Consider the following 21,355-nt stretch of genomic DNA (forward strand, 5'->3'; position numbering starts at 1 on the left):
CCAGGAGGCCTGCAACGGGGCCCAGATTGCTGGCGCGACACCGTACAGCCCGAAGAGAGTTTGCAGAAAATCATATGGACTGGACCATTGAGCAATGGACCCCAGTTCTCTTCTCGGACGTGTGCAGAATATGCTTGAATGGATGTGACCGAAGAGGAAGAGTCTACAGAAGGCCAGAAGAACGGTTCGCCCAATGTTGCTTCTCCGAAAGGGTCGCGCCACGGCCCCCGCCAGGCACGAAAACCAGCTCTGTTCGCGCGTCGTAGGAAACGTCGTCCCAGAACATCACGGATCCACCGCCATAGGCGACCTAGGTGCATTTTAAACAGTACACCTAGACGTATCACGTCACACAGGTTTGAAAACTATATTAATTTGTTTGTCTGAAAACATACAATGACTGTATTAAAAGGCGGCAAATTTAATCAATGTAGGCGTGAAGGGTTATCGTCCCATTGAAAATTTGAATTCCGCGCCTTTTTCTACGGACAAGATTTGCTTGTCCAACTATATTTCCTGAATATATTGATATCAATTCAATTGGACAACTATTGTAGTACGGGCGATTTTCCGCAACTCGACGTCTTGCGTCTATTTTGCGTATTAGGGGGTGGACTAGTCTTGCCAGCCCAGCTCCTCGAGGAATCCTATCAAACCTTTGATGTTGAGTAGGACCTCGGGGAGGTCTCTCGGTCTCTCTGGACAACTATTTAGCTAGCTAAAGTAGTTTTTCTACTAAATGAAATATAAAAATTCGCATTAGAGTGAATTGTTGTTTAGTGTCGTAGGTACTTAAAAAGTAAGGGAGGAATAAAAAATAATACGGTCCTTGTCAACGTTTATTCATTTATGATTGAGAGAACAGCTGTGATTAGGGAGTCCCCACACATGCTTGCCTGGTACGAGATCGTGAGCCAACAAGTGTGAGAACACTCTTAACAATGTCACTAACCATCTCTAAGGCATCTGTATGTGGGTCACTTCTCGGGCTCAAAACTTAAAACTATTAATTACTAGATAGTGTTATTAGTGTTCAATGTCAATATTTGCCATTACTTGTGGTCAATACATATCAAACTTGCCCTCAGAGTCGCATGAAAATAGTTTCATAACGAAAAAAAAAACAATTTTTGGAGTAAGTCCTTATTTTACTACCTACACAACGTTTTACTTTTCCCCTAAATCAGACATATAACTTTGTCTTGTACGGTCAGCCAAGAAAGTGGTCTACTACTTCACGACTCTTATCATTCAGATGATAGAGTGGAGAAGTGGTAGACCATTTTCTTGGCTGACTATACATACCAAAAAGGCCAAGCCCATAAAAGTCGAGCCGTTATAAAACGTCACATAACTTGGGCAACTTTGATATAAATCGAAATATAGTGTGATAGTCTGAAATAATCTGATGGCAATATAGTTCATAATTAATGACAATTTCAGATTATCTGAAGTCAAAGAACTACCAACATAATTTGGTAAATAAACATAATTAAAGATAATATTATCTAGCACAATCCCTGGATTTCAAATTAATAAATAATTATGATAATTACAATCGTCAGCCACATTTAGATATATAAAATACCTACTCTAATATGCTGGATGAAAGAAGCTTTTACATTGGATCTTTTAGTGGTAACGGGATAAATTATTCGTCTATACAAGTTAAGAAAAACAACTCATCGAGCTTAAATCTTCGAAACTTTAAAGACTAGGATTAAATCATCTGATTCAATACACATAATTGTCGTAATTAGCTATAAATGTTTAACATTTCATTCGTAAACATACAAATTCGTTGACGTTCCTCACCGTCACAAGAGAACAATCACTTTAATACACCGGCAGACAGAAATGCGAGCTTCGAAGTGTAAAGAAATCGTTCCCTTACAAGCGTTCCGACGCGGGGAAACGTCACAGCGTCCGCGGTACAAAAATAAAAATACATCCTTACATTAAGCAGTCTTCGCTTAGTTCTCGTCGTACAGCGGGGTGGCGTCGCCGAGCGACATGGACCGCGGCGAGGTGTTGGTCTGCGGCGTCGAGCGCACCGACTGCGCGCGCGACTGCCTCCCGGAGTGCGACCGCGGCGTGCTCCGAGAGTCGTGGCGAGGGGTGCGCGAGTCGTGCCTGGGCGTCGAGCGAGAGTCCATGCGAGGCGTGCGGCTCGATTGTCTCGGAGTCGACATGCCTTCGCTGCTGCGGGGCGTCGCTGGCGTATCGCGTACGGTCCTATGCCGCACCCAGTCCTCGGCCGCTTTCTGCCAATCGGATGGCTCCTGATAAACCGGCACCGGCGCCGGTTTGTGGCGAGGAATCGCCGCGGGCGTCAGGAAATCTGGCTGTCTGGGTGTAGTCGCGAACGGTGTCATGTACGGAGTTTGAGCGGACGGCGTGTAGGGAGTGTTGATGTACGCGGGCCCGGGTGTGTGCGCGGGGGTGTGGAACGCGGGCGTGTGCGCGGCGGGCGTGTGGTACATGGAGGACATTCCGTGCGGCGTTCTCATGGCCGGAGTGCGCGCTACCGGCGTGCCGTGTGGCGGGGGATCCCTAAAGTGCTCTTTAAACCATTTGAGCAAACCTCCTAGAGAGTCGAACATCCTCTGCCTGAATTTGTAACCGTCTGGAGTCACTGATACGTATTCGTGCGTGCAGCGCGCGCGAGGTAGGTAAGACAGTAGGAATCTACCTGGATGGTTCTTCGCCGCCGATATGACGTAGTGTATCTTGTTGGGGTTCTTGGCTTTCTCTTCTTTGAGTATTTCCTCGGCCTTATCTCGCATTCCACCGAGCGGTTTGTAGTACTTGTAGGAGATGAGGTCGCGCGCGTGACCGGCCATGGGTGTGACGTAGCGAGCGATGATTTCATCCAGATCCTCGAATTCAGAGCCTTGAATCCAGAGACTTCGGCCTGGGGAAAAATATTTAGGGTTACACAAAGCGGTTTTAATCTCTGCATGTGCTGTTCTACAAGCGTATTTTCCTCTTAAAAAAATTATGTCGTCGTTTGCGAAGACACTTTATATGAAAAAATATATAAATTGTATACTTATGTGAATATTAAATGAATGTTACTTGTCCAAAGATTATGCAACTTACCCAACGAGAAAGCATTTTCCTTGCCCTCCTCTCGGACGTCAATGTGTTGGCAGATTCCATCAGCTACCTTCCACGTTACTGTGAGATGGTCAGCCCCCTGTACAACAAAACCAATATTAAAAGTTGCATTCGAATAGCGTTAGTTATGGTTGGTAAGTGATTCAACACCAGTGGTTTAGACCACAGAGAGTTGGTATTGGTATGCCTACCTAACTATTTTAAGATTTAACTCCTCGAGTCCATCATACTATAGTTCGTTTTTTTTAGCATTAGAAATAAGGTAAACAATCTTGATGTGTCTTTTAACGGAAAAACACATTTTAAAAATAGGTTACGGCAAATAAGTAACAATTATGAATCTAATACGATCATTTATATTCATCTGCTTTCATAAGCAATAGTTATTGATTTTTAAAAGGCGTCTTTCAATTAAAAGACATGTCAAGATCGCTTACCTTCTTCCAAGCTCTTTCTAATGCTAAAAAAAACGAACTATAGAGATATATAATCATGTAATCACATGTTGGTCCGTGGGACTTACATGTAACATTTCTGCCAACGCGTGTCCAGACAGTAAATGAGTGTGGCATGCGCCTTTGCATAAAAGATTCTTTCAGGATGGGTCAGTTCAGGGGTTCCCTAACTGTGCGCCGTAGACAGTAAAGAGGGAGCCGTGAGGCAATCGTCCTCACCAAGTCACCATGTACCTATCTATTTCCTAAGATTAAATTGTAAACTTGCTAGAGCGCCGCGAACTGAAAAAGATTGGAAACAATGGGACCCCTGGCTTAGTTATTTCTCCAGGAGCATATGTACCTAAGCTATGATTTTACCTTGCTACTCGGTCGCACGATGACCTCTCCCTGTGCCATGTTTTCCATGAGTTTCTCTGCCTCCGCGAACGAGATATTGTGGAAGGCCGGGTGCACGATGACTCTCTTCACGTATTGCATCCGCTCTTTTGTTTGCTTCGTCTCTTTGTCTTTGCGCACGTCCTTGTCTTCAGCCTCTTGGTCGTAGTATGGGTCTTTTGACGGTCTGAAAATAATTACCAATATTAATGAGTATGATAATTTCAGTTCGTTTAAAAAGCTTTTAAGTTACACTACACTACCTAACACAAATACTTGTACAGTTACCTGCAATAATATGTTACACGACAAAATCCGCAAAAATAACTAGCACGATCTTATCTGTAGAGGCGTAAGAACGTGTCACATGTTTTTGCGGCCTTCGAAGACTACCTAACATATTATTGCAGGTGACTGTACAACCCTACATTGAGCTTGAAAATTATTTATTTATTGAATAGTAAATTTAGCCATGTAGTCTTTCATCTTTCGGAATGCATGCACTAAGTCATGAAAAGTCACACTTTTCACCGCTAAGGCAGAATACGTGGCACTAACAATAACATGCGTAATGCGACTGTGATCTGTTTCTCTCTCACCAAGGGCCATCAGCTTGAATATAACTCGTAAAAGCTATCAGTAACTCACCTCCATTCATTATTTTTATCCAACAAATCCGACGATTTACTCGAGCAATCCACAGAGAATCGCTCCACGTCAATCTTCAAGATCCTACAATGGACGGTCTGGCCAATGCGCACGCGTTCGGTCGGGTCGGCGACATGTCTGTCTGAGAGGTTCTTTATGTGGATGTAGCCAGAGAGACCGTTGTCGAGCCGGATTCGGACGCCGGTGGCCTGGCCTGGGCAAGCGCCTGCGTCGAAATGATTCCACACCTAAAAACAATTCGCTTTCAAAGTTAACTCGCCTTGTCACGTTCATTCGCCAAGAAAAAGTATTTTTAGGAAATATATCGCAATATTAGTGGATATTAGCGTTATGTAACTTGTTTTCTCACCTCTGATAACTCCGGGAAATCGTTTTTATGACAGAATGGACACTCCCAGAGCCCAGTTTCATCATTCCTCACTGGATTAGCCTGATCGAGCATTTCTCTCTGAGGTTTCCTGTGCGTGATCCCCACAACGGACGCCAGCACCATTTTACCCACGAAGAATGTTTCGGGAGACTCTTTGGTCAAGATGTCGAAGAGTTCCTCGGGCGTCGGCGAGCGATAAGGCACCCTAAGATCTTTGTACCTAGAGTTCAATTCTGCTCGTATATCGTATAGGGTTATGCTCTTATTTCCAAAACCTTGTCGCTCTAATTCTTCAGCAAACGCGTCCAAATCTAAATCTTTTAGCCTCTCAGGGGCTTCTAAAATTTCTTCTAAAGCACCGGCTGGGTTGGCATCTTCGTCCTCATATTCTAAAGCGTCTACCGCCATTTTCCGCGCCCATTCATAAGTTTCTGGATGGACTCTGGAACCGTCTAGAACTTCTATGTACGCTTCCGTACTGTCTCCCAAGCTGCTTGTGTCAATTTTGATGAAACCAGAGCAGTTGATGAACACTTTAGGTCCCATATGGCAGAAAGTGACGAGTTGTGTTCTGTTTTCTAGCTTCTGGTTGGTTTGTTTAAAGAGTTTGATTAGGGCTTGGGCTTTTCTTGGTCCCAGACCGCACACGAACTGGAGTAGTTCTGTACCTCTGCCAGTTAGGATTGCCTCGTTTACGTCAACACCGACTTCGTTCACCCTGTGAGTAAACAATATTTATGAGCTACAAAACATTACGCAATTATAGTACACATATTGTGTTGTGTATAAGGAAAAAGCGAAGGGCATTTAACAAAGCAAATCACACAAATACAAGCAAAGCATTTTAACAAGCTACTAACAAAAGGAAAGTTCTCACTAGTTTAATTTTATTAAAATTAGGGTAGTTGAATCTAGTACAAGTCTAATTCCTTTTTGTCATTTTAAGGATACACGAACAGCCAAATAACTAAGACGATATCAAACACTTCTATAAAGTGAGCTATGACTTCTTTAATATAAACTAGCGACCCGCCCTGGCTTCGAGTGGGTAAACAAATTATACACTCTATTTATAGGTGAAAACCGCATGAAAATCCGTTCAGTAGTTTTTGAATTTATCGCGAACATACAAACAAATACACAAACAGACAGACGCGGCGGGGGACTTTTATAAGACATAGTGATTCACTCGAGGCATAAAACATATTTTAGTTAAATATACCTGTTGACAAAAAATTTGGAGAGCCACCCCACCAAGTGGGATAGAGCAAAGAAAAAGAAGAAGAGAAAAAGAAGATACCTGTTGACGAATTCCAGCTCGATGCCTTCCAGCAGGTCTTCCTTAGCGATCTGGTCCTGCAGCGGATGGTACCGGAAGCACAGTATCTCCTCGTCGTGGCCGCACAGCGTGGAGATCTCCATTAGTGGGTCTTGGAGAAGGCGCGCTTGGCAGATGGCTTCGCGGAGGATTTCCGGGTACTCTCTGAAGTCGTTCTGTGGACGAAGATCAATTGCTAAATTCTAGTGTAAGATTCCGGGGATGAGGACGGATTCATATGTAGGTAGACAGAGTTTTACATGCGGGTCCTATGCCTACATGAACGTAATTTTCTTCTGTTATGATCTGGTTTCCTAGGATAGCGGTGCCGTCATATAGCGGCCGTCTCCATACAAATACTACGACATCCATATTTAGCCGTATCATTTAGTATGGGCCGCTATACACCGCTATCCTATCTTATCGCGGCACCGTTATCCTAGGAAAACTGATCTTTAGGTCGCATAATGACCCCTTCGCAACGTGTTCCGTTTCAATATCAAGTTTTATGTGTTAGACGTCCCTTTACCAAAACATCATCATCATTTTACGTAATCGGTCAAATTTCAAGACAGGACATTATGCGAATGAGGCATTTTGTAAATAGGAAGGTTACTACATACAGAAGACAAGTTGAGGAAAATGGACATGGAGACACTTAGACCCACAAGAAGTGAAAGAAAGTGAGGTCAATTACCCGTCCGCGCAAACTGTTGCTGTAGATCTTGCTGATGTGGTTGTCAGCTATCTCGACGGGTATCCGCGGGAACTGTTCGTCCTCGACCAGCTGTTGCACCACCTCGATGACGTCCGCTTTGATGTTCAGCGCCTCGCGGGACTCGCCGCCGATCACTATCACGTGCGGTTTCTTGCGGAGGATGAATCTGTGACAATTTTTACAAGCTTTTATTTATTTTAATTTTTAACAAGTAGAAACGTCCGCGAACTAAATTTATTCTAAGCTTTTATTTAACTTAACATGATCGTAAAAAACTTTTTTTTTCTAGCAAACCATTTTAGAACCACTTCCTGATGTCCGATGAAGCTGAAAATTTGCTTATATATGTAAATCGGGTGACAATGCAATATTATGGTACCATCGACCTGATCTGATGATGGAGACAGGAGGTGGCCATAGGAACTCTGTGATAAAGCAACGCACCCTAATTATGTTTGGGGTTTTTAGAATTGTCTCAATGAGTTTTAGTTGCCTCAAAAACAAAATTTATGCCAAAAACTTATTAAATATAAATTACCTTCGCAGGGCGGTCATGTCGGCCTCCTTGTTCTGTCGCTCGAGCGCGTCCCAGGCGTTGCGGCGGTACAGCAGGTGCGGCAGGCGCAGGTGGTCGGCCACCTCGCCGCCGCCGGCACACAGGCACGCAAACGCCGAGTGTTGTCGGTCCGGCACGTACGCGATGGAGAGGACTCGTAGACCTGTGAGTGAAGGGTTCAATAGACCCACTATTACCTTCGCAGCGCGGTCATGTCTGCCTCCTTGTTCTGTCGCTCGAGCGCGTGCCAGGCGTTGCGGCGGTACAGCAGGTGTGGAAGGCGCAGGTGGTCGGCCACCTCGCCGCCGCCGGCACACAGACACGCAAACGCCGAGTGTTGTCGGTCGGGCACGTACGCAATGGAGAGGACTCGTAGACCTGTGAGTGAAGGGTTCAATAGACCCACTATTACCTTCGCAGCGCGGTCATGTCTGCCTCCTTGTTCTGTCGCTCGAGCGCGTCCCAGGCGTTGCGGCGGTACAGCAGGTGTGGGAGGCGCAGGTGGTCGGCCACCTCGCCGCCGCCGGCACACAGGCACGCGAAGGCCGAGTGTTGTCGGTCCGGCACGTACGCGATGGAGAGGACTCGTAGACCTGTGAGTGAAGGGTTCAATAGACCCACTATTAATTACCTTCGCAGCGCGGTCATGTCGGCCTCCTTGTTCTGTCGCTCGAGCGCGTCCCAGGCGTTGCGGCGGTACAGCAGGTGCGGCAGGCGCAGGTGGTCGGCCACCTCGCCGCCGCCGGCACACAGGCACGCGAAGGCCGAGTGTTGTCGGTCCGGCACGTACGCGATGGAGAGGACTCGTAGACCTGTGAGCAAGGAGTTTCAATGCGTTATTCATAAACGCGTTACTGGACTGAATTAGCTATGAATCGTTTGTCTTTATCTGTCATTTTGACTTATGTATTTGTAAGAAAGGGATAATTAACTAAATCAGGCCCGTAATGTTTTATGAATAAGAGAATAAGATGATAAGAGCAGGTATCGATTTACAATATTTTGGTTCAGTAAATGACAAGCAATAAAACATGTTCACTTTTTTAGAAATCAAGAATTGAGCACAATAACGACAGGATACACCTAATACAGTGGAATATTTCAAATTGATTATGATTACCATTATTGGTGTCCCATTCTTCGTCGTCGTCGTCTGAAACTCTCGACTCGTACGGAGCCACTTTCAGCCAGTCGTATAATTTCCGCCGACAACACCTATAACAATTAGCAAGGTTATTAATAAAATAGTTAAAAACCAACATGAAACAATATCTAAATTAATTTTTTTTATCAAAATTTATCCATACATCAATGAAAATGTGTCATTTTCGTTGCCCCCACATAAGGCAGCTCTCCCGTACTATAGTTCGTTCTTTTAGCATTAGAAAGAAAGTAAGCGATCGTGATATGTCTTTTAAATGAAAAACGCTTTTTAAAAATCAGTAATTATTATCTAAGAAAGCAGAAGAATATAAATGATCGTATTAGATTCATAATTGTTACATATTTGCCGTAACTTATTTTTAAAACGTGTTTTTCAATAAAAAGACACATCAAGATTGTTTACCTTATTTTTAATGCTAAAAAACGAACGTGTAGTGTAGTATATATAGTACGTGTAGTATGTAGGTGTACCCCTGTAAATGAAAACTGCCAGCGAGTGTTTTCCATAAGAAAAACTCACTCATAGCTTCTCACCTGCTGCTAGGCGAATGGCTTCACATGGCGGCCCTGCCAGTCAGTACCGTCTTTACCATAAGGGCACACGGGGCCCGTGCCCAGGGCCCCCATCCTCAGGGGGCCCCGAAGGACAGACAGTAACAGTATATTTGACTGTCCATAATAAATAGAAGGTTATGGTAGAAAAATGTTAGTTTAGTCAGGCGTGGCTCACTCCGCGATTTCGTCGCTTTGCTACAGGTAGCTAAAAGTACATCCGTTCGACCCCAATTTTGGGGTTTGCCATAAGCCGCGCGTGGCGCTGTCGCCACCTAGCGGCCATATCTGTGCTGATCGTGACAAACGCGTTTTGTTAGAGAGTGAGTCTTCTGTACCTAGTACTATGACTTATTCTGTGGTTTAGTTCACTTTGTTTACTTTGCAAAAGACGGCTCTGCTGCCAGTACCTCTGGCTGTATTGGCGTGTAGTATATGCACTTACTTCAGCACGTATTCCTTGGACTCCTGCAGCAGCACGGCGTTGAGCTCGCGCCGCATCTCGGGCATCACGATCTTGGAGAAGGCGATGGTGACCGCCTCGGCGCGCAGCTCGTTCCACGCCTGCACCGTCGCCGCGAACTCGTCCTGAGGAAACACTATACATAAGCATTTGGAAAACTAATACGGCAATCGCAAGATTAATGCATAGATAATGAATGATAATCAAGTATCACAAACAGCGCTGGTGGCCTATCGGTAAGAGCGTGCGACTTTCAATCCGGAGGTCGCGGGTCAAACCCCGGCTCTTACCAATGAGTTTTCGGAACTTATGTACGAAATATCATTTCATATATATGAGGAAACCTGACTAATCACAATAATGCCTAGTTTCCCCTCTGGGTTGGAAGGTCAGATGGCAGTCGTTTTCGTTAAAACTAGTGCCTACGTCAAATCATGGGATTAGTTGTCAAGCGGCCCTCAGGCTCCCATGAGCCGTGGTAAAATGCCGGGATAACGCGAGGAAGAAAAATCAAGTATCATAAAGTTTGAGCTAGCTACATTGAAAATACTATATATACCTTTTGATACAAGTTCTTGAGTTCCTCGAGGTAGTTGGGACCGGTGTTCCCCTCGATGTTCTCGCTGATGGTCAGCTCTAGCAGTTTGTCTTCCGCGGCCATCGTCAGTCGGAGAAACTGGTCGCCGGTCAGGTCACGGACTGGCTTCTTCTTCAGGTATTTCATACTGTTGGACACATTTAGCTATTTCAATAAAAATTCAATTTTAGACATGTCCGGGATTGGGCTGATACAGTGAACGCATATATTTAGTATGGAAACCGCCTTTAGGAACATTACCGTTCAAATTCTCGGGCCAAATTAGCACACACACACAATTACGCCTACATTCAAATAGGACGACGCGTTTACAGAGCCTGTAATCAAAGCTGGTAAACAAAATAAGAGTCATCTTTATTACTCTAATGGTACATAGCTAAGTGTAGATGAAATGCATATAATGTCAATAACTACCAATCAGCGACATTAATCCGCTAATAACCTTCTTGCTGTACGTACTGGCCGCTGAGAGTTCGCGGTTCATATTTGATTAGAATATGACTTGGACAGGGATAGGTTTATGCCATACAGTGAAGAACCAGTCAAATAATTCACGTATAATAATTTAATGCAGATTAAAAGATAACTAGTTAAAATGTTGTTATGACATGACAGACTAACTCAACATAAGTAAATATATATCATTGTTGTATAAATGTATTTCGCTATAATAAGTATTTTGTATATTTTATTATCTATCTGTATGGCAGTGCGAAGTCACGTTCAGGTATAGTCTGTCCGTTTTTCTAAGATCAAGTACGCCACAGTAAATGTATGGCGAACTTGATCTTAGAAATCGGACTGGCTATACAGTCTGCAAAATTTACATGGGTACAAGAATCGGGTCAAAAATATTTGAACAGGCGGAGTCACAATAAATCCGGTCAAGCAAGTTTGTCAGTAGAAAAAGGTGCAAAAAGAAAATTTTGTATGGGACCACAGCCGTTCGCGCGCTTACATTTTCTAAATTTGCCGCTCTTTTCTGTGTGCATTTGTTAAATTAATTCAGTGAAAGCATGATAGGAAAAATGTATCTACATATAGGAGACCGGGTATGATTATCTCACGGGTTATATCTCATGAATAGAACATATGTTATATCAACTGAAAAATAATAAATAAATATAATTTAATTTGTTCAAATACTTCATTGTAATATAATCGTCATTCTCTTGCCCTTTTTCCATTCACTTGGGGTCGGCGCAGCATGTCTTTTTGGAATATAATATTAGACAATAAAAAACGTTTGCTAAATAAGTTTTTGTCCTAATAACATTTGACAAAGTAAAATCATGCCAAATGATAATTTGACCAAATAAATTATATGCGAAGTGTAACTTTGCTAAAGGTTTCTTTGGGAAATGAAACTATTGCGATAAGTTTATTGGGAAGTGAAATTTGGCGAAATGTATTTGGCCCAAACGAAAGTACACCATTCTAGATATCTTGCCAGACATCCACTCAATTTCATGTCTCTCTAATTGGACGCTTTTTTCCATAGTTCTCTGCGAATAGCATCTTGTGGGAATCTGAATGGAAAGTAATGTAAAATGGCAATACCAAATTTGATTATTAATTTGAAATAACTAGGTAGTTTTTTTATAGCTCCATCTCATGAAATAAAAAAGGAAAATACAAATCTGTAAGAAGGAATTTATTTATAATTATATAGAAAATACCTAATAATAAATACCGAAAATATAAAAAGCGCTGGTGGCCTAGCGGTGAGAGCGTGCGACTTGCAATCTGGAGGTCGCGGGTTCAAACCCCGGCTCGTACCAATGAGTTTTTCGGAACTTATGTACGAAATATCATTTGATATTTACCAGTCGCTTTTCGGTGAAGGAAAACATCGTGAGGAAACCGGACTAATCCCAATAAGGCCTAGTTTACCCTCTGGGTTGGAAGGTCAGATGGCAGTCGCTTTCGTAAAAACTAGTGCCTACGTCAAATCATGGGATTAGTTGTCAAGCGGACCCCAGGCTCTTATGAGCCGTGGCGAAATGCCGGGATAACGCGAGGAAGAAGAAGGATATAGAAAATACCTAAACCAAACACAAGTTAATAAAATAGTCTACTTCATTTGGCATAACACCATCCCTATTATCCTCGCAATTTAAAAAGTCGTATGTTGTCATGAAAGTCGTATGCAGTTGTTACGTTTTAGCTTAGCACGGTAGTATTGAAAACAAATCGTCATGTTTTTTCCAAATTTTACTGAAGTTATCTGTTTACTACAAGTGAAAAGTAATTCCATTGTCCTTGGTATGAACTAAAATAACTTCTGCACCACTTCACGACACATGAATATATTTTTATTACAAAAACGTTGTTTTTATAAATCAATTTAGCCATTTGTCACTGACTGTCATCTCGGTCGCGTACTGAGATTGCCAATCGAGCAGTTTGTAAGTACCGCCTATCGCGGGGTAGTTTGCGTTGGGTCATAATTGAGCGGACAGAATACTTCCATGTATATCATTTCGCTGGGCTGATAAAATACTTGAGGTCGGGAAACCATACACTATACCTTAAACACATATAAATGAACAAAAATAAATCAAACCAAATTTAAAATGAACGCCACTGAGCCACATTGTCTACACTCACTTTTAAATATATTGATTAGTGTACGGAAGGGCCTACAATCCGGATCCAAATGTCTATCGAAATCTAACTGATCTTCCGTACAATTTAGTTTCGGCTTGCAAACCTCAGTAGAGGAGCGTTATGTTTAAATAATAACATGTAAAATAATGTGGAACATAGAAACGCTCGCGCGCACCACTGTGCTCTACACATTTATACCGCCCGTGTCCCCCGTCACTAGATCACCCGCACAAACTAAAAAAGCAACCCTACGACCTTCAGATAAGGTATATATTTAATAAAATTAAATAAATATTTACGTAAAGCAGGCGTGACTCTCGTCGATCTCCTTGAGTCCTCCTACCGTAGGTTACGCGGACACGGTGGCTCGTTCCCGAAGCGCATCTCGCAACGTGCCTCGCAGTTGCGGCTCGCGTGCTAGCTGTACACCACACATGTATACCGCGGCATTGTGTCCCCCGCAGCTATCTTCGACCCGCACAAACCAAACACAACCCTGTACCCTTCAGATAAGGTATATAATTAAAAGATATATTTACGTATAGCAGGCGTGACTCTCGTCGATCTCCTTAAGTCCTCTTGCCGTTGGCTTCGCAGACACGGTGGCTCGTTCCCGAAGCGCATCTCGCAACGTGCCTCGCAGTTGCGGCTCGCGTGCTAGTTGTACTCCACACATGTATACCGCACGCCGTAGGACTTCTTGCGCTGAGCCACTGGCACCCACCTGATAGATATGATATCGTTAGTCGCAGTGAAGGCTTAGTCCAAAAACACGTGACATTACATATATGTGACGTCCCAAGGGTAAAGGTATCTTATGGCGGTTGGCGCTTACGCTATTATTAACGCCGCTCCAATACTATTGCGGTGCTATGCGACGTAAGCGCCAGCCGCCTTAAGCCGCCACAAGGAACCTTTTCCCGTGGAACGTCACATATAAAGAAGGCAAAGTAACGTATAAAGGAAATAAAGGTTTTTTCTGATTGTAAGTTACTTAACTTATGCGTTTTTATACAATTAAGAGTTAACTACTATACTACTATCAGGCGTGTCTCACTCCGCGATTTCGTCGCTTTGCTACAGGTAGCTAAAAGTACATCCGTTCGGCCCCAATTTTGGGGTTTGCCATAAGCCGCGCGTGGCGCTGTCGCCACCTAGCGACCATATCTGTGCTGACCGTAACAGACGCGTTTTGTTAGAGAGTGAGTCTTCTACTATTATTTATTCTGTGCTACTATTGCTACTATCACCAAGAGCTACTCACAAAAGGTGCGGCGGCCTCCAATGGCGGTATTGGTTGCTGCTCAACCTCATGCCTCTGGTAGTTGTCTCGCACGTTCTCCGCAAACTGCTCAGGCGTCAGACCGAACATTTTCACGAGGCCATCTAAAGAAATAAAATAATTTGAGCATAAAGATTCATTTTCATTTGAACTTACCCGTAAATTTGGACAAATAATTGCAGTTATTGAACAGTATAACTATAAGAAATCTCATTCAATCACGAAAACACGCAGGCTGCAAACATATTGGCGTGCTTAATTAACGGCCGCTTGTTTACAACTCACGTAAAGCTCGTCGTTCGTCAGATTTAGACGCACCTCTATAATCTAACCCACTAAAATTACGATTCTAAATAGTTCTTACCAATGCAGACTCTACGGCTCAGTTTTCACTTCATCAGGCATGGCTACTACGCTCGCGGCGGCCCCTTCTGGATTCTCGCCGATGCTATGTTTAACTTTACTCCAAGACACGCGTAACATCCTTATCAAAGTGTACATGACAGAAAAAGACGCAATGTGTTACTCACCAATGCCAGCACGACAGCAAATTTATAAGGCCCGGAGCGCGCCACATACTTCAACGGGATCTTTTCATCAAGCATAACTACAACGATTGCCTTCAAGTTGCTACTGTTTAACTTCACTCTAAGGCAAGTTTGTCATCCTTGTCAAACCGTACACGGTGGAAAGAGACGTGATGTGCCACTCACCGATGCCAGCGCGACGGCACAGCTCATAAGGCCCGGAGCGCACCGCGTATTTCACTTCAATGACGTCTTCTTCATCAGGCATGGCTTCAACGCTCGCGGCGGCCTCTTCTGGATTCTCGCCGTTGCTACTGTTTAACTACATTCTAAGACAAGCCTGTCATCCTTGTCAAACCGTACACGGTGGATAGAGACGTGATGTGTCACTCACCGATGCCAGCGCGACGGCACAGCTCATAAGGCCCGGAGCGCACCGCGTATTTCACTTCAATCACGTCTTCTTCATCAGGCATGGCTTCAACGCTCGCGGCGGCCTCTTCTGGATCCTCGCCGTTACGTTCGGCCTCTGCTCGTGCTGCACGTCTGTATGGACAATATTAATGTGTGGATGTTCTAACACAGTATATATCTGTCTTCTCATGTTGACAACCAAAGAATAAAAGTAGACTTCAACGACTAGCAGTTATTAGATAATCATATCTGCCTTTCTTTTAGAGTTCTTCTCATTTTGTCATTCACAAAATTCGGTAACATAATACATGACAAGGGCAACTTTTGTTATTTTTTTTTTTAATACAATAATATTGTAAGTATGTACCTTTTAAAATCTACAGACATCATACCAGTATTAAAAAAAAAACAAATATTAAAAGTTGCGCTTATCATGTACAACTATGATAATAACTATTAAATTAACGAACGAAGGCTGTGAGCACACCGCGGAGCTCAGACCGTCTAGCACGAGTTGTTCGCGCGCGAGTTTATACTTGAAGTCACGCCAGATGTATGGAGTCGCGCGCGAGAACGCCCCTCATGCTAGCAGGTCTGGCATTTGCACGCTCTTTAGTCTGGTAACATTATGAACTCACTTTTTCTCCTCGATCTCCCTCTTCTTCTCCTTGGTCCGCTGCACCTTCTGCATCTCGGGCAGGTCGCTGGAGTAGTACAGCAGGAAGTGTGTGTGCACATCACGGAGCTCTGGTATTTTCAAGCTCTTTAGTCTGGTAACATTATGAACTCACTTTTTCTCCTCGATCTCCCTCTTCTTCTCCTTGGTCCGCTGCACCTTCTGCATCTCGGGCAGGTCGCTGGAGTAGTACAGCAGGAAGTGTGTGTGCACATCACGGAGCTCTGGTATTTTCAAGCTCTTTAGTCTGGTAACATTATGAACTCACTTTTTCTCCTCGATCTCCCTCTTCTTCTCCTTGGTCCGCTGCACCTTCTGCATCTCGGGCAGGTCGCTGGAGTAGTACAGCAGGAAGTGCGTGTGCACGCCACGGAGCTCTGGTATTTGCGCGCTCTTTAGTCTGGTAACATTATGAACTCACTTTTTCTCCTCGATCTCCCTCTTCTTCTCCTTGGTCCGCTGCACCTTCTGCATCTCGGGCAGGTCGCTGGAGTAGTACAGCAGGAAGTGTGTGTGCACTCCACGGAGCTCTGGTATTTGCGCGCTCTTTAGTCTGGTAACATTATGAACTCACTTTTTCTCCTCGATCTCCCTCTTCTTCTCCTTGGTCCGCTGCACCTTCTGCATCTCGGGCAGGTCGCTGGAGTAGTACAGCAGGAAGTGTGTGTGCACGCCACGGAGCTCTGGTATTTGCGCGCTCTTTAGTCTGGTAACATTCTGAACTCACTTTTTCTCCTCGATCTCCCTCTTCTTCTCCTTGGTCCGCTGCACCTTCTGCATCTCGGGCAGGTCGCTGGAGTAGTACAGCAGGAAGTGTGTGTGCACGCCACGGAGCTCTGGTATTTGCGCGCTCTTTAGTCTGGTAACATTCTGAACTCACTTTTTCTCCTCGATCTCCCTCTTCTTCTCCTTGGTCCGCTGCACCTTCTGCATCTCGGGCAGGTCGCTGGAGTAGTACAGCAGGAAGTGTGTGTGCACATCGCGGAGCTCTTCCGGTGTTTGCACGCTCTTTAGCCTGCCAATGAGAGTGAGGGATAAGTATCAAGATTACATAAAATTAGAAAAAAAAGTGAATTTACAGTTACGTAATCAAAATTAGGAATAATAGACGTTAGTAAAGTGTCATTCTATGGAACTTGCTAACTATGTAAACAGAAGTCACTAGTAAATTCATCATTCAGAGACAATTTCAATATGGCGGTTTGTTTACATAGCTAGCAAGTTCCATAGAATGACACTTCAGTAGCGTTTAGTTAAAATTCCGGAAAAATCCTGTCAGTCGCATAACCCCGGGAATACCAGGAGTTTAAATTTTTCGAGTGCAAGCCAAAAACGACCTTAAGACATTAAATTAAGAATTAAATCGTTATAGTTATTTCGTCCGCGATATCGCTTATTCTCGAGGGGTAAACTTAAGGTGAGGTATGCCCGGGGAAAATTTTCAGATTCTGTCAAATTACCCCATTTCACACACAAGCACACGTCACGCACACTACCTCACTTTACCGGGACAGGTCAGTGACCCATCCTATTTTTTTTAAGATGCAAATGAGAGTATTTTGAGTTTCGTCTTAACAACTAGCCTCCTTTGAGGAAGAGAAACTCTAAAAAAGTTCCATTGAAAGAAGGAAGACAAAACAATATATTTTATGTTGCTCTCCTTGTCTGTTCATGTCACATGTGACGTACTTAAATGTAAATTAACTAAATAATCGAATTCATTAGATACTCGAACTAAATAAACCGAATAAATACAGAAGTCGTCAAATGAAAAAAGTTATTTAGGTACTACTCTAATTAATAGGGCTTTCGATAAGGCACAAATCAATTCAATGACAATTTCATTAAAATCATATGTGTATTCCGATGATATTATTATTATATAACTTACCTTAGCTTAGCTTCAATTTATATATATTTAGTTATACTACCTAGCTACTAAGCAAAATTTGCATGCTTCTTCAAGTGAAATATAGGGGAGAGCGGGGACAAAGGTAACTGCGGGTGGAAAGTAACTATTGCTCTGTAGGTTTATCTAATAGACAAAATACCACTCCGCTGCTATTAAGCGATAGACAGTGGTGCCCCCTTCACTCAGTCAGCGCATTCAGTCGAAACGAGCGCCACGTGCTATTAGGTTGTGTGAGAGGACGCAACGTGACGCAAAATTTTTCGAATCAAAAGTACGTTTTTTGACTTTTAGTTCTTTGATGTTTATGTTGTATTAAAATTCATACATTTTCTGAATATTTGCATATCCCCTAGAGTGGCATTGTCTGGCTAGGTCTCTATGGTGGCGGGGAGCCGGGAGATGGACAGATATAACAAGCCGTTGAATGGCGGCGCCTCAGATTTAACGGTGGCTTGAGGTTGAGTGGTGCGGCAAATTTAGAAAAATATACGTCAAGTGGCGGCGCCTCCATGGGTGGTCATCGCGAATTTGACGTGTGCTAGAAATTTGACCAATTCTCAAAAATATGTATGATTGAATTGAATTCAGCATAAAATAGCTTTTTTGATTGTATAGGTACCAATGAATTTCATTATATTTATTTGAATTATGCTGGACTTGATCAAATCTCATATTACCAATTATTTTTTCTTTCATGTATAAAAATATGTATAATTAGGAAATAAAACAATTGATTGAAAAAAAGCAGTCTTTATGACAAAACATTACATTTAACACGATTCACACAGTTTATTTCACTTTTTATCACTGCGTATTCCATTTGTGTACCTTTGTAAGGACAATGTTGTTAGCAAATAAATTTCTGGTTTCTGAATGTTCGCGGCTCGACGGTCGGTGCGTACGAGGTCTGGTGGGGCGTGAACATCACGCCATTTCTAAAAAACATTATTTTACGCGGGAATTCAACCTTTAAGGAACACCATCTTTGTTTAATGAAGAATGCATCTTGCAAAAGTGAGCAAGCAAGGCATAGTTTTAATGGTTTTATTTTAGGCGCAAAATACGGCGTCGCACAGAGGCCGGGAGACGGTCTCTGCCACACACGGGCTTGTTGTGACGGAACCGTCTCCCGGTTCACCGCTAATTGGGGAGTGTCTGGCTCCCGGCCTCTGCCACGCAGGGGCATGTTTTAAAAATGGCCGCGCCATTTTTCCTACCGTTCAACCGGAGGCCCTGCCACCCGAAGGGATATTGATTAGATTGATTGCAATTTATTTTTCTCGCACACGTTGCGTTTCAAATTCAAAGATATCTTTCATGTTTTCAGAAAAATGCGGTCGGGTACAAAAGTAACAAAGCCATACAAAAGTAACATTTACATCCCATACAATATACCTATTGGATCTATGCCATATTAGTAAACGATGTATGCCATATTTGTAAGTGAAAAAACTCTGACCCCTGAATTATCTGATTAGATAACATGTTTATAAGACAATAATTGATCTCATCACTTTGTAACGGTTCGGGGAGCCCTATAGTGGTATAAAATAAAAGTAATAAAGAAATTGGTATTAACAAGTATATTAATTACACCAACAAGAAATTTAAGGTAATATTATAATAATAACTAGCTCAGTCGTAATTTAAATAAATAGGTATTAATTTTTAGAGCACAGGGGGTGAGTCTGTGTTTCAATAGGCTGGAAGACCTTGGTAACTAGGGGTAAAAATATTTGAATATTGGGCGCCTTTATAAAATAATAAAAACCGTCTGACCTCCAGTTAGATAAGGAATGAGAAACGAGCCTTGCAGATTCGTGGTGGTGAGCTCAACCACCCCGGTGCCGCAGCCGCCGCCTCCGAACGTCCATGCTAGTTAAGCCGCCAAGGAAGCACCAGCTCAGCGCGGTCTGGAGCACATCCTCGCCCATGCCGACGCCCTTGACTAACTAGGGGACTGAAGGGGTAAACGAAAACCTCTTCTTAAATAAACCTCTTTCTGAAATACCCTTTCTTGAAAGCCCTGCCTGAAGGCCTGCCTGAAGGCCGTTCCTGAAGGCCGTTCCTGAAGGCCCTGGAAATAATTTAAAAACAATAAGTATGTGGCTTTGCCGATTCTCGACGAGAGTTGAAATTCGCCAGAACGGTTGAGCAACTTACCCAATGCAGAAAAGAAGCCGGCTTGTAAGTCCGTGCTTTCATGTCGATGCATGGGGCCTTCAGAGGTTATGGTACGAGGAACATAATATTCTCCCTGAAAATAAGTAATAAAACAATAAGCACTGAACACGTCTCGAACAATTTGATACGTAGATCAAGAAAAATACTTACGATTAAGCGGTTTAAGCCGCGATTTAAACAATATGGCTCACTGGCCTTTGAAGAAAACGGATCGACATCCTACTCCATCACATCCGAAATAAAAATGACAGCTGACAGATCAAACCGAAGATACTTCCACTGCTGCGCTGCGTTTCGTTGAGCGCACGATGTAGATGCAGCTTCCAAACTCATTTCAACCAAAAAAAACAAGGTAATAATAATTTCCAAAAAGGAAAGAAGAAAGTTGTAAAATATTTAATAAGATTTTAATTTCTGTAAATTAATAAGACTAAACATTTTATTGAAGAAAAAATCCAATAGCGAGCTACTCACGCCCTCTGTTGATCAATGCAAGTATTAAAACAAGTATTACCATTGCTTAACGCTAGATGGCCTTTATATTAGAAACGAAATATTTTAATACCTATGAGGCTTTAAAAAAATATTGTTACAGTACATCCCTCCCCGAATAAAATTTTGACGTAGGCAAAATTTTGAGCTGGTCTCCAGCTCCAAACATCTATCCGCAGAAAGTAAACAACAGTTATCCACCACAAAATAATAAATTTAATAAAAAAAACAACCACCCAAATCGAACCCACGCACTAAACTAGACTTACTTTATAGTAAACTCAACGTTTGCAAGTCGAGCTCCAAGCTACAATTAAATACTACAAAACGTCGCATCGCGTATATTTCTTGGTGACATAACGAACGGCCCAGGCCGCGGGTTGTGCGTCCAAGTGATATAGCGGAAGACGGCATATAGCCAAGTGAAATTAAACTAACTAATATCGGTGACTGTACTACAACTAATTTAAATATATACAACGCGCATATCAGGCCGTGACTGTCAGACGTCACAGGTCTAAACGCGGTAATCAGACAATAACACAACAACAATGATACGTTGACCAGCTGTGTCTGAACGACAAGCAGACGGTAACGTTCAAAACAACACGAGACACAAGGAACTCGACTGTACAGGCTCCATTTCAGGCAATGCAAGTCTGTCAGTCTGACACACAATAATCCGATGTTTGCGGACAACGCTTTAAGGCGTGTACCACATAACAACCCCCTAACATCAACATTAACGTTCACGCATATGATTTAAGTCATACCGCAAAGCGTTAACAAAGAAGATGGCACTGCTATTAAGAGCTTGACGGTTTAAAGTCCGCCAAAACCCGACCAGCCAGTGCCGATTGGAATGCTGGTTTAAAGCGCCAGCACCCCGGTAAACAC

At 43.1% G+C, this 21,355-nt stretch overlaps 1 protein-coding gene across 1 annotated transcript in view; it reads right to left on the reverse strand.

Annotated features, from left to right (window-relative positions):
- Positions 1-825: 825 nt before the first annotated feature.
- Positions 826-21,355, reverse strand: part of LOC134670110 (transcription elongation factor SPT6) — a 51,680-nt gene continuing 31,150 nt past the window's right edge. Inside the window, exons 11-25 of the mRNA XM_063527799.1 lie at positions 16,751-16,885; positions 15,175-15,326; positions 14,236-14,357; positions 13,511-13,695; positions 10,323-10,488; positions 9,746-9,888; positions 8,705-8,799; positions 8,216-8,396; positions 7,008-7,194; positions 6,293-6,486; positions 4,972-5,710; positions 4,602-4,849; positions 3,936-4,140; positions 3,103-3,199; positions 826-2,914 (exon numbers count right to left, since the gene is read on the reverse strand). Coding sequence (XP_063383869.1) covers positions 1,974-2,914; positions 3,103-3,199; positions 3,936-4,140; positions 4,602-4,849; positions 4,972-5,710; positions 6,293-6,486; positions 7,008-7,194; positions 8,216-8,396; positions 8,705-8,799; positions 9,746-9,888; positions 10,323-10,488; positions 13,511-13,695; positions 14,236-14,357; positions 15,175-15,326; positions 16,751-16,885 — 3,790 coding nt within the window. The 3' untranslated portion in view covers positions 826-1,973. The remainder of the gene's footprint in view (positions 2,915-3,102; positions 3,200-3,935; positions 4,141-4,601; positions 4,850-4,971; positions 5,711-6,292; positions 6,487-7,007; positions 7,195-8,215; positions 8,397-8,704; positions 8,800-9,745; positions 9,889-10,322; positions 10,489-13,510; positions 13,696-14,235; positions 14,358-15,174; positions 15,327-16,750; positions 16,886-21,355) is intronic.

This window comes from Cydia fagiglandana, chromosome 13, assembly GCF_963556715.1.
Source record: "Cydia fagiglandana chromosome 13, ilCydFagi1.1, whole genome shotgun sequence".
Lineage (NCBI taxonomy): Eukaryota > Metazoa > Arthropoda > Insecta > Lepidoptera > Tortricidae > Cydia > Cydia fagiglandana.